At 56.5% G+C, this 12,903-nt stretch overlaps 1 protein-coding gene across 1 annotated transcript in view; it reads left to right on the top strand.

The window, feature by feature from the left end:
- TPO (thyroid peroxidase) overlaps window positions 1–12,535 on the top strand; it is a gene marked incomplete at both ends in the record, with an annotated part of 37,849 nt that extends 25,314 nt beyond the window's left edge. Inside the window, 6 exons of the mRNA XM_079940789.1 lie at window positions 386–594; window positions 1,181–1,351; window positions 5,840–5,971; window positions 6,698–6,797; window positions 11,544–11,702; window positions 12,274–12,535. Coding sequence (XP_079796915.1) covers window positions 386–594; window positions 1,181–1,351; window positions 5,840–5,971; window positions 6,698–6,797; window positions 11,544–11,702; window positions 12,274–12,535 — 1,033 coding nt within the window. The remainder of the gene's footprint in view (window positions 1–385; window positions 595–1,180; window positions 1,352–5,839; window positions 5,972–6,697; window positions 6,798–11,543; window positions 11,703–12,273) is intronic.
- Window positions 12,536–12,903: the final 368 nt, after the last annotated feature.

The raw sequence follows: 12,903 nt of genomic DNA, 5'->3' as shown, positions 1-12,903 counted from the left end.
AGCGATGCAGCCTCTTGGGAGGACAGTGAGACAGTTTCCCAGAAGCTGAATTCCCCTGGCGATGGGGCCAGAGGAGAGCCTGCGGGGAGGGGGCCTCAGGGCACGTCCTGCAGGGCAGGCGCAGAGCCCTCCTGAAGGCTGGGCTCTGTCCTCATCACTCTTGTCGTAGAGGCAGCTCTGCACCCAGGGAAAATCAGTGCGGCCGAGCGGGTTAACTGGGTCCCGAAATGGAAAGAACGGTCCTCCCGGCGCCATCCGGGCCGCTCTCCTTCCCTGGCCGCGCCCGGCCTCCGGTGCCGCATGGCGTGGGCACAGAGGGTGGGCAGGAGTGGTCGGCGTGGCAGGGACTGGGCTCTCACGTGTCCTCACGTCTGTCCTCCTGGAGGTTCTGGTGGGAGAACCAGGCGGTGTTCACGGAAGCCCAGAGGCAGGAGCTGGGCCGGCACTCTCTGTCCCGCGTCATCTGCGACAACACCGGCCTCTCCCGCGTGCCACGCGATGCCTTCCGGGTCGGGACGTGGCCCCAGGAGTTCGAGTCGTGCGACAGCATCCCGGGGATGAACCTGGGCGCGTGGAGGGAGGCCCCGCCTCCAGGTAGCCGCGAACCGAGAGCGTCTCTCCTACAGGGTCAAGGACAGGGTCTCCCGGGGGTCACAGCTTCTGAGAGAAGCGGCTTCAAATCCCCTCGGGGGGAGGAAAGAGCCTCCCGTCCTGCTGGGTCCCGGGCGCGACCTCCTCGGCGGGGAAGGCGCAGGTCTGAGGCGAAGCCCCCCTCGGCCCCTCCTGGGGACCACACTGGCCTGCACCTGCCAGCTGAGCAACTGTGTCTCGGGTCCCAGCCTCGGGAGGGTCGGCCGACGGCGAGCTCCCCTGGGGTCAGAAGAGGAGAGGGGCTGAGATCCAGCCTGCCTTGTGCAGCGAGGACCGTGGCCGCCCTCAATTAAAGCGGTCTCGTCGTGGTGGGTGGGGAAGCCTGGTCACGGCTGAAACATGGGGAAGGGTTAGAGGCGTGACTTTGCCGCAGGGGGTCAGTGCTGAGAGGGGCCCGTGCTGTGCCCCACTGGAGGGAAGGAGATTGCTGACGTGAGCCCCTTGGGAGGCCAATCGGGGGATGCAGCCCCAGAGGAGGGCGAAGAAAGGGGTCCGGCACTGACTGTATGTACCTGTCAACCTGGCCCAGAGGATGCCTGTGGCTTCCCGGACAAAGTGGAGGACGGGGACTTCCTGCTGTGTGAGGAGTCCGGAAGGCGTGTGCTGGTGTTTTCCTGTCGCCATGGATTCCAGCTCCACGGGCCGGAGGAAGTCGCCTGCACCCGCCGAGGATGGGATTCCCGGCCCCCGGTCTGTAAAGGTCAGTCGTTAGCAGGTGTCTTTTCGCGACTTGACCCTGGAGTCTGCATTTTTCAAATACAAGTTAAGAATAAATGTCCTTGAAAAATAAATAACCTTAAAAATTGTGAATCACTATACTGCACACCTGTAACTTATGTAATACCGTATAGCAACTCTCCTTCAATTTAAAGAAAAACTGGAAGGAAACCCCAAATGAAAACATACATAAATGTCATTCAACCAAAGGTGTCTCCAAGTATAATCATCTTCCAGGGACTCTCTGCGTGGAGATAAATTATCCCCTCCATGTGGCCCATGTTCCTAAGTCGATGTCTTTCTAGAAAATGAAGCACCCAGACGGTCGCCTCACGACACGCCTGCGGGGTGACCCGGGAAGGACGGGGGGGAGGAAGAGGCTAGAGCTTCAGGGAGGCCTGTAGGAAGGGGCTCACAGAGCCAGTGCTCCAATGAAACACGAGTGTTTCCACAGGAGGCGTCAGTAGAGCAGGCCCCCCACCTGTGGTGGCCCGTTTCCAGGGAGACCTCACCCTCCTCCCTGCTCTGGGCCCCAGTCTGCCTACACCTGGGAGGACCCGGAACCGGGACCAGGCAAGCAGAAGCAGGAAGCCTCCCTCGTCCCCTGGGAGAAGCTCCCTCACGTTTCCCTCTAAGCTGCACGAGGAAGACCCTAGAGGAGCAGGAGACGGACTCATGCAAGAATCGGGCTGGTTTACAAGAAATGAAAACAAGGCCCAACTTGTTCAGTTCTACAGTTTCGATTTGGGAAGATGAAACAATTCCAGAGATGGAGGGCGGTCATAGCTGACGACCACGTGATCGTACTTAATGCGACCAAAAGGCACACTGACGAATAATTAAGCTGGTACATTTCATGTTGTGTATGTTTCACCACAGTAACAAAGTTTTCACTTCAATTCTGGGGACTCCAAAATGGGTCCTGGAAAGTTACAGAGGCCACACCCGCCTCTAGACTCCGAAGAGTACAGGAAAAGCCCAGGAGAGGCGGAGCCCCAGGACCCTCAGGACTCAGCCCGGGGCACCAGGTTCAGGAAGGTCCCGGCCGCTCCCTCCAGGTGAGGGGGAAGGACAAGGAGGCAAAGAAGGAGGGGCTCCAGGGCGACGTCCAGGCCACCACTTGGAGGAGGGCGGATGGCACAGGGAGCTCATCGGGAAAGTGAGGGTTTGAGGGAATCTACGGCCAAAACCAGCACGCTGGGCCGAGAGCCCTGGTTAGACGGTAGGGCAGCCTTCACGCACCCAGGTCTGCACCCGGAGGACATGCGCTGCAGCCGAGCGGGCACCTCCCACATCTCCTTGGGGTTTGGGCGTGAACGACGGTGGACTTGAAGGAGAGGGGGCCGGGCCAGGCCGCGCAGAGAGTCACGTTCCAGGAGCCTCCCGTGACAGGAGCCCGACCGTCCTGGACCGCGGTGGCGTCCGGACGCGCCTCTTCTGTCCGTCAACCGCCTCTTTTATTGCTGCCTATTCTTATGTTCTGTAGACGGTCCCGCAGGAGTAAAAGTAGGACAAATCTGGAAGCTTTTAGTGCTGTTTCCACTTAGCGCTGGTGCGGAATTAAAACATCCCTGTCACCCAGGGCTGTGGTCCTGGTGTCGGCAGGGCAAGGACACGAGCCCGAGGCGGGCGGTGGGGGTGGGTGAGAGCCCCGCGTGCTCCAGGTGTAAACGTCACATGTGTGCCTTCCGTCTTTACTGAAAAAACCCCTGGACCTTTTATGCTGCATCATGCTGGCTACTTGTTTTAGCTATTTATGACCCCGAAGCTCTATTCCTAGGGGTCTACAAGGTACAAATAATAAAGGAGAAAAGCTTAGAACCAGAGAGTAAAGGAGGGGCAGTGCCACGGGCTCACCTGCTGCCCCTGGTTACGCTCCGACGCCCAGCTCAGACTCTCCCCGAGGGAGGCCTTCTGCACCCCAGCGATGGTCCGAACGACGCCAGCATCGCTCTTCTACTCCCAACGTCCTCCCACCTCCCAGTCAGCTCCCCCACCTCCTGTCTTTTTCTAACGTAATTTTTCATACTAACAGCTAACTGCGCCCTGAAAGCATGTGCCAGGCACGTGTCAGCACATCACTAAGTAAAACGGCGACTTACAGAGCTGTGTGGGTAGCGAGAACCCACTTTCCAACAAGCAGGGGGTCCTATTTATTTCGACATTGATAAGCGTCCCATGGAGACAGGAGCTCCTTAAGCTCGGTCACGTGGGCACAGCGAGATAGGGCCAGGGAGGAGGGTACTGACTCTGTTTATAGAACCCTGTGTTTTTGTGTGGACACATCGATAATTAGGGCAGAATATCTTTAGCGTAAGTGTATGACAGGAAGCAGGACGAGGGCTCGCTCCTTTACACAGATATTTTTCGCCTCATCTATGCTCTACTAGAAGTTTCTAAGCCAAGAATTGCGAGAAAAAATGGCTCTGGACGCAGCAGGGAGGGAACTTCACTGCCGCTGTGAATTGATGAGACGGAAGGGCTGCAGCCCGTCCTCAGCGCAATCGCTTACCTGCACGCCCATGGCTGCAGAAAGGGCAGCAAGAGCGTTTAACTGAACATCCAATCCACAAACTCTGAGGAGACTCGTTCTCTCTTCTCTGCTCAAATCCTGCTTAGCCCCCAAAATCATCACATTAAAAAACATAATTAGCAAATGAGTGTAATGAGTCTCTTTCGAGGGCTTTGAAGCCGTGAATCCAGAAGGATAAAAAGCAATGTGTCCGTGGCTTTTCGCTGCAGTTATTGCGAGAGGTTCTGTAATAAGTGAGCACAAATACATGTTCCTGCACCTACAGGGAGCGTGAGGCTTGCTGTCGGCACACATGTGCTTAGGGAAATGGAACACCGTGCAGATGTTTGTAGCTGGGCCCGGGGGTGTGGTCTTCAGCTCTCCTTGGGAGGTAACCCGTCCCGGTAGGAGCAGCCATGGCCACGGTGCAGACTGACGTGGGGATCTGGGGGCACACAGGCTTGAGACGGCCCTCACCACCCGTGTGGGGCTGCCACACGTTCTGGGTGGACTCCCCGGACCAGGAGACAGACCCTACAGTCCCCGCTCTGGCTTCTGATGGGAAGAACCTGACCGTGGAGTGAAAGGGGTTGAATTCTGTCCCCCCAGAGGTATGTTGAAGTCCTAGACCTCAGGACCTCAGATGTGGCCTTATTAGGAGTAGGGTCTTTGCAGGTGCAGTGCAATTCCAATGAGGCCATCAGGGTGGGCCCTGGTCCAGGAGGACTGGTGTCCCTCCAGGAGGAGGACAGGCACAGAGGGAAGACGGCCCAGTGAGGACGGAGGATGGGAGAGAGGCAGCCAGGCTGAGGAAGCCGAGACGGCCAGCAGCCCCGGGAGCCGGGAGAGGCCGGGAGCGATGCTTCCCTCCGAGTGTGCTCGGGGCCGCGTCTGCACTTCAGGCCTCCAGAGCCAGGAGAGGAGGAGCCTGCCTTGTTTTACGCACCTACCTGCAGTCCAGTGTCCAGGATGGAGTGAGGGGCTCGGCCGGCAGCAGAGGCTGAGCCCACGTTCACTTCATTCCCTCAGAACAAGGGCCACCTGCGAGGACACACGCGCGTGACGTTTGCTAATGTGATGTGGTTGGACAGCATGTATTCAGGACATATTTCTTCTTTTGACATTCTGCTGCTTCCTTCCTGAAATTGGCCAGAAAAGATAGCGTGTTATTTGGAAACAGGAACCTGGGGTCCGGTCGTGGTTATGGGTTCCGACAGAAGGAGACCGCGGGGGCCGCACATGCTCCTTGTCTGGGGGGACTCACCACACCCACCTGCTCTGCGGACCTGGGTGTCAGGTCCCGGCTCCCGGCGGCACGGCCGGTGTTCTTCCAACGGTGGGTGGAGGCCCAGGCCCAGAGCCGGCTGTGTGGCTGGAGGCTGTCCGCTCGGGGTGGGCGGACTCGCTCCCACCGGCCCTCACCCGCCTCCTTCCCACCCACTCTCGAGTCCCGCCCGGGGTGGAGTCCTCCTCAGTGTGGAAAGCACCAGCGGCCTCCAGGGGAGCCACGTGCCCGCGTCTGAGCGAGGCTGCCGGCCTGTGTGGCCTGAACCTCCGGGGACCTGCCTCACCCTCGGGCCCTCGCAGCACCTGGCAGAATTTGAACGAACAGAACTGAGTCTGGATCGGCACCGGCACCAGAGGGATTGCGGGCTCAAGGCGGCCACTGGGGCCGGGCCAGGAGAAGCAGTCAGGCCAGCGGGGCAGAGGGTGGCCACGGGCCGGGCTGTCTCCTGAGCGGCCGAAGGGCCGCTGTGAGCAGAAGTGGGGCGGGAGGGAAATGCCCGTGGGACATCAGGGGACGTTCTCTTTTCAAAGGTGCAGGGATCCAGGGGAGACGCGGCCCCGACATGGGGTGATGTCCCTCTGCCTCCTGGACACGGGACAGAGCTGGGGAGGGACCGGGCTCGTGGGGAAGGGAAGCAGGAGGCTGTCCCTGACCTCTCATCGTGTGTGCAGACATCAACGAGTGTGAAGACGTGATGGAACCCCCGTGCCACGCGTCCGCCCGGTGCAAGAACACCAAGGGCGGCTTCCAGTGCGAGTGCACCAACCCCTACGTGCTTGGCGAGGACGGCAGGACCTGCGTGGGTGAGACCACGGCCCTCGGGCATCCAGGCTGGGAGGGGGTGTCGACATACAGGCAGGGATGACCGAAGGGTCACCCTCCGGCCATGTGTGTCCGCGCTGCCGCGGCCTCTGATGCTGGGTGAGAGCAGGGAGCCAGCCGGTTCGTACTTGAGGCTAGATCGTGTCTGAGACACAGGACCACTGTGAAACCCTGGGCGGGGCGGGCTGGCTCCAGACCCTCAGCTAGTTTCACCCCCCCGTGAATTATCTCCGGGAGGGAAGCACGAAGTTTGATCCCCATGTGCAGAACAGAGAGGGTAAGTGGCTTGCTCAGGGTCACACAGCCACTCAGCTGCAAATCTAGGAATCATAACTTGGCTTCCAGCTCCTGTAAGAAAAATTATAAGAAAAGAATACTAAGAAATCTATTTCATAAGCGGTCATAAGAAAAATTATGCACTGGGACCTGTTACAATGGCAAGACATTTTATTAAAGCTCCTGCAGTAGGAAAAGGAGAGCTCAGTAAGAGCAGAGCTCAACTCCAAGTACAGCAAAGACAGCAGGGGATGGACAGCCCACGGGGCAGAGCAAGGAGGTCCGTGGAAGGAAAATTACCCAGAGGAACTTGGTTTCCTGGGTCAGGGATGCTCGGGCTGCGGCTGGGGGTGGGGCTGGGGTTTGGGAGGGTGCACTGGCCGCTGCCCTCAGCCGGGCAGGCTCACCGGCTGGCTCTGTCCTTGCTCCAGACTCCGGGAGGCTCCCGCGGGCGTCCATGGTCTCCATCGTGCTGGGTGCCGTGCTCATCTGTGGCCTGGCAGGCCTCACCTGGATGGTGGTTTGCAGGTGGTAAGTCCCCGCTTTTCAGCAGCTTCCGCTCCTATGGGCCCGGCTGGAGATGCTGCTTCTTTATTTTTCTGGAACCAGTAGAGAGCACCGGCGTCCAAACCCACCTGTCTCCAGAGCTACTTTGTTCAGTGTTAGCCTTTCTGGCTCTTTCATTCTGCTCCAGATAATGAAAGTGGGGTGACCGTTCGTACACATTAGAGGGTATTGAACATCTGTGGGTAGAGATTCGGGGATATTGGATTCTTGGTCACATTAAATGATTGTATTGAAAGTCTCTTTCGTTAGGAATAAAGGTTCTTACAAAGGTTTCTCAGAGAAAAAAGGTCGTCCCTGGATAAAAACCTTACTCTTCATTTCTCTCCCCTCCCTCAAGAGCAAACTCTGGGGAAACTGGGAAAGTGAAAGGTGAACTTTTATGTTAAAAACGGCACAGCCGTTGACTTTGGCGGCCGGATCTGCTTGTTTCTGGGGGTGAGAGCCGAGCCAGGGCTCCGTCCCCACCCTTCGCTGCTGCTTCTCATCTGCCAGGTCTTAGGAATCAGACCCGGCGCCGCTCGGTGTTCAAATGTGTGCAGTTAATAGAGACCACGTGGAAGCCACTGTGGGCCAGCAGCAGACCCAGGCCCCGTCCTCTCTGGCCTCTGAGCTGGGCTGACCTTCCGGACACCCTCGGGCCGCTTCCCCTCTGCCCAGCTGCAGAATCCCTGGTTCTGTGACTCAGGCGCAGCGCCGGCCCCGCACCCATCCTCGCGTCACCCTGACCCTCTGCTCCCGGGTGGCCTTTGGTTCACGTCCCATCTTCCTGGTGAGCTCAACGCTTCACACCCCCTGTCTAGAGTTTCTAGAGACCCCTTGGCACGTTCAGAACCCCCAGCTGCTGGACCCCAAAGGGAACTTCCCCCCATGGAGTTGCTCATCTTACCGGAATGGGTTTCTAATAGAACCCTGGACCTCAGCGATCAGGTCTCAGGACTGACCTCACGCCTTGTGGTCAATAATTGAGTCTCATCAGTAATTGAGGGTCACGGCCTTTTCGTTTATTCCGAGGACCTGGAAGGGGGACCCCTGTGTCTGTGACCCCCGGTCCTACCCTGCCCCCTGCCAAGATGCAGTAGGAAATCCAGGTCCGTTTCTCTCCCACTCCAGGATGCTCTCTGCCGCCCAGACTTCAGAGGACACAGGGCTGTGGCCTCCAGGTGAATGACAGTTAGGTGACACACTTGCTAATGGACTCACAGCTTCTAACTGCGCTAATATCTTTCATAGCTCAGATGCCGCGGAGAAATCGTTTCTCCAAATCACAAGCTTGTAGAACAGCCACAAGCCACGTGTCAGATACACTGAGGAATTTTAGTCGCTGTCTTAGTCTTCCTCTCCATGGCGAGTACTCATTATGGGCTGACGGTGTCCCCAAAACTCATGTGTTCAAGTCCTAACCTCTACTATCTTGGAATGTGACCTTATCTGGAAACAGGGTCATTGCAGATGAAATTGGTTAAGATGAGATCGTGCTGGAGCAGGTGGGTCCGAACCCTACAGGCCTGGTGTCCTTATAGAAGGGGAGTTGGGACACAGGTGCACGGGGAAAGGCCAGTGAGCATGGAGACAGACACCTGCGTGATGCACCTAGAGCCAAGGCTCACCCAGGCCCGTCAGCGGAGCAGCAGGAGGGAGCAGGGGACCGCGCAGCCTCAGAGGAGCCAGCCCTGCCCACACCTGGGGCTCACGTCTAGACCCCCAGCTGTGAGACAGCAGATGCTTACTGTTCACACCCTCCAGCCCCAGCACCCCCCAGACACCGAGACACCTGCCATCGGGCCTCCTCTGGTCCTCAGGGTCGACTTTGGCTTGGGGTGATTCATCCTCAGGACTGTTATTTTGACTAATCACTGATTTGTTTACACCTGCCTTGTCCTCAAGACCCCGCTGCTCCCCTGCGCTGGGAGAAGATGACTTACAGTGACTGCAAATGGCGTCTGGAGTTTTAGATGAGGGTGGTGTCAGAAAATATCCCCTATGTTTTCAGAATTACTTGGCCTTAAAAGCTTAGACATTATCGATAATTAAAACCCTTAGGTAGGGCTTCCCTGGTGGCGCAGTGGTTGAGAGTCCGCCTGCCGATGCAGGGGACACGGGTTCGTGCTCCGGTCCGGGAGGATCCCACATGCCGCGGAGCAGCTGGGCTCCTGAGCCATGGCCGCTGAGCCTGCGCGTCCGGAGCCTGTGCTCCGCAACGGGAGAGGCCACGACAGTGAGAGGCCCGCGTACCGCAAAAAAAACAACAAAAAACCCCTTAGGTAACCATGAAATCAATTAAGCAATAAAAATGAGATGGGCCGTAGGTGAGCACCCCCAGACTAGCTGGGTTCTATCGTCACATCTACCAAACGCTCCCATGGTGAAAAGCTGGTGTTACCATAACTTAGTATTCGGATGCGATTTTGTATTTGTAGACATCTCTATGAAACATCAATCACCTTATTATTAGGAAAAGTTATGCCTCTAGCCCACACACTCAAGAAAAATAGCTGTTTTCTTTCAGATTGACAGCCACAGATTAAATGAACACCTATCTGAGGAAGTTTGGGAGGGAAACATCTACCACCCTTGATTGTAGACTCTGGAGGCTGAAAAATACGCCCCGACACCACTTTGGTTGCAAAGTACCACTTACCTGAATGACCTGTGAACCCTGCGGGGGGAGGGGAGGCCGATGGCAGGGAGGGGGAGGGGTGGGCCTTCTTTATGGGGCCACACGGGGGCCTGTCTGCACAAGCCCCTGAGTCACTGCAGCTCCCTGCAACGCTGCGTCCTCAGAGCCTGGTGGAAGGAGCCTAAACCTACAGGCCCCCTGGGTGTCTGCACGCTGCTGCCCCGAGGATTCCAAACCTGATCATTCCAGCCACGAGGATGCCAGTGGGAGACTGACGGGAGAGACAGAGGCAAACAGAGAGAGACACAGAGACAGAGAGACAGAGACAAATAGACAGAAACACAGAGAGAGACAGAGACACAGAGAGATAGAGAGACATACACAGAGAGACAGAGACAGAGAGAGGCCGAATGGTGGACACGTGTCAGGTGCTCCGTGGGCCTTGACCTGCATTCCGTGCTGATTCTCTCGCCCCCCCTTATGCCTCCCCTACTATTTTGGGTCTAAGGCTATATATTTTGGAGCAACAACTATTAACATAAGTATTTCAATCAGAAATATACCAACATTGACGTGTTTTCACTGAAAGACTGATCCAGAGTTAGCCCCATTAAACCAACTCCTCAGGCAGCTTTCTTTACGCAATTAAAATACACGCCAGTTTGACGTTGTTTGTCTCACTGAAATTATATCCACCAAGATAAATCCTTTTCTGTGCAACTTTTACACTAAAAACTTGATTCATGGCCCACATCCATTTCGCTCGTTGGTCTCCAGCCCAGGAGAGCTTCCTCTGCACAGTTACTTCTGCGGGTCTGAACTTCTCGGGTCAACCCTTTCGGTCTAAATTTCATCCACACTGTGTTTACCTGTCGGTCATTAGTCAGTGGAGACTGTGAGGTGTACATGTCAGTTCCTGCGATGGGCTCTTGTTTTATCGTTTGTCCCAAGCGTAAGCTTTGGCCGTCAATTTCAGCATCTGAGGTGAGAGTCTTCAGTTTCCCTTTGTTTACGTTCCATTATCCTGTGCCTTTGGTAGATTGCAGCTGCATTCTGCACTGTTTATTTCTACCGGAAGTATGATTGCAACTTGGGGAAAGAGGGTGAGTTGGCATTATTTCCCACTTATCCCTGAGAGGTGATGGTCCCCCAGGCGGTGTGGCCTCTCCTCTGCCCGAGGCCAACCTTCCGTCCGCACCGCGGGTCTGTGCGTGTCCTCCCGCACCTCCCCTTCTCTTGATGACGGGATGACCTGCTTGGGACAGACCCACGGGGAGGTCGGCCTTACCTGCTCTACCACCCGGAGCCCAGAGCTGGCGAAACAATACATATATTTTTCACTGCCATAAGAGTGGCTGCAGGTCAGACGGCTGAACCTGGAACGCAGAGTCCTGTTGCTTTTGTTGCTGTTGATTTTTTTTGCTCTCTTTCAGTTTCTCTTTAAGGAAAACATAGAGTTGCGCCTCTTGCATTGAGGGGCTGAGGGAGGCAGTTTCAGCAACTATCCCGTCCCGCCGTCCAGAGCGCGTGACTCGGGGTCCCGTGCCCTGTGGGGTGCCATCTCAGTCCCCTGTGCTCCTTCCCTGCTGTACCCTCACAGGACTCCGGTTCCCGAGGCCGGGCTCCCGACATGAGACCTGGTTTCTTCAACTCTCAGTCTCTTTACCCCTACCGTCCCCTCCCTCAGAACCCCTGCAGAGGTGAAGGTCGATGGCCTGCACCACGTTAGTTGTCCTTATATCCTGGGACATGTTTTTAAAAGTCCCCCATATCTCAGTATTAGATTGTGTCTTAGAAACAGTCAGATCGAAGCCACTTTCACGCTATGACCTTCGCTGTCATCTCCGTCGTTTACTCCTGGGGAGGTGACGAGTTCTATGAGGCAGAGTCTCAGCAAATACCCCAGCAGGGGGTAAGCATCTCCCTCCAGCTGTGCTCCATGGGATTTTCAGTTTTGTTTCTAAACCGAGGTGTTTTCTTGAATCTGCAGCATTTCTTTGTCTTTGCGGGAGCGAGCTGGTGACCCTCTGAGGTCACATGGCTTGGGGCTCCCTCTGTTTCTTGTAAGCGATGACAGCAGTGTGTGTCCACAGGACACATGCCGACCCTGAATCCTCGCTGCCGATCCTGGAGGGAGAGGGAGAAGGGACTTCCCAGCTGGGACACGGGAAACCCCAGGACGTGAGCTCTCCACAGCACCACCCTCCTGCTGGGGACTCAGAGCAGGTGGGTCCACACCTGGCCTTCCTGAGGTTTGCAGTGTCAGACGTTCCCCTTAAGACCCCGGAAGTCCCTGGGAATGCCGGGCTGCTGGCGCTCAGCGGGGATGCCTCCTGCATTTCTATTTGGCGCTGTGTCCCATCCCTTTTGCACCTTCCCGCTGCGTGTTTCCCTCTCCTACAAACTGTATTTACAGGAGAATGCTAATTTGTCAAAATGTTAACCTACTTTTTAAAAAGTAAAGACAAATTGGAATCAGTGAGCCAGGGTGAAAGGAATGAAAATGCTTTTCATTTGTACGAAGGGCTTCAACCCCAAGACTAACTGTGGGGCATCCGTGCAGCACGTCTGAAGTACGGGCTGGGGTGATGGGAGAGGAGCCAGGGCTGAAAGAAAATACTGACTTTTGAAATGTGCTTTTTTTAGAAAATGGAGTAATTATAATCCGCGTGAAAGACTCAGGCTAAACTCGCTTTTCACTATCTTTATGCACATGACCCCAAGCGGCGTTATATTAAGAAGTTACTGCTGCTCCCTGGGGCCTGCCTGAGATTCAGGGCTGGGTGGGATTTAGAGCTAAAATGATCCTCTCCTTGGAGGCAGAGTGGAATCAGCCTTGGCACCTGCCTCCCAAGCGTGGAACCAAAACTACGGCACCCGGAGTGAGGCGGCGCCACCGACATGCCCAGACCAGGCCTCTGCGGCCACGCCGGGGACCGCGTACCCGCCGGACACCTCAGCAGCCGCCGCGGCCGGGGCCGGGGCGAGGCCTCCTGTCGGTCTGAAGCTCGTGGCGGCTGCTCTCCTGCAGGACCCGGCCTGTGGAGCCCGAGTCCTTCTCCGCAAGCAGGAGCTGCACGTGTGATGCGTGCACAGCTCTTGGAGCCCGAGCCAGACACCGCTCTCGTCTGTCTCGATTTCCAAGGACGGGGACCGGTGGAAGCGGCAGGACGCCCGCGCGCTGCCCGGCGCCTCATCAGGACACGCTGACCCAGCGTGGACGAATAAACCCCACCACCTTGCGGTCGTCTGGCTCTGTTTGCAAAAGCTGCCTGACTGTTTCCTCCTGGGGGGCTTGCCATGAGGACGTATTTACATGTTACACGTATTTATAAACCTGTCCCTCCAACGAAAGGAATGGAAGATTATTTTCACCACCCTCACATCCCAGGCTCACTTTTTCTCCAGTTTTAATGTTGCCTCTTATCCTGTGATTCCTTTTCCCCCCGAGTT

The sequence above is a fragment of the Stenella coeruleoalba genome (assembly GCF_951394435.1).
Source record: "Stenella coeruleoalba genome assembly, chromosome: 13".
NCBI classification, from domain to species: domain Eukaryota; kingdom Metazoa; phylum Chordata; class Mammalia; order Artiodactyla; family Delphinidae; genus Stenella; species Stenella coeruleoalba.
The sequence above is the reverse complement of the archived record's forward strand: the minus strand, read 5'-3'. Positions and strand labels throughout refer to the sequence as shown.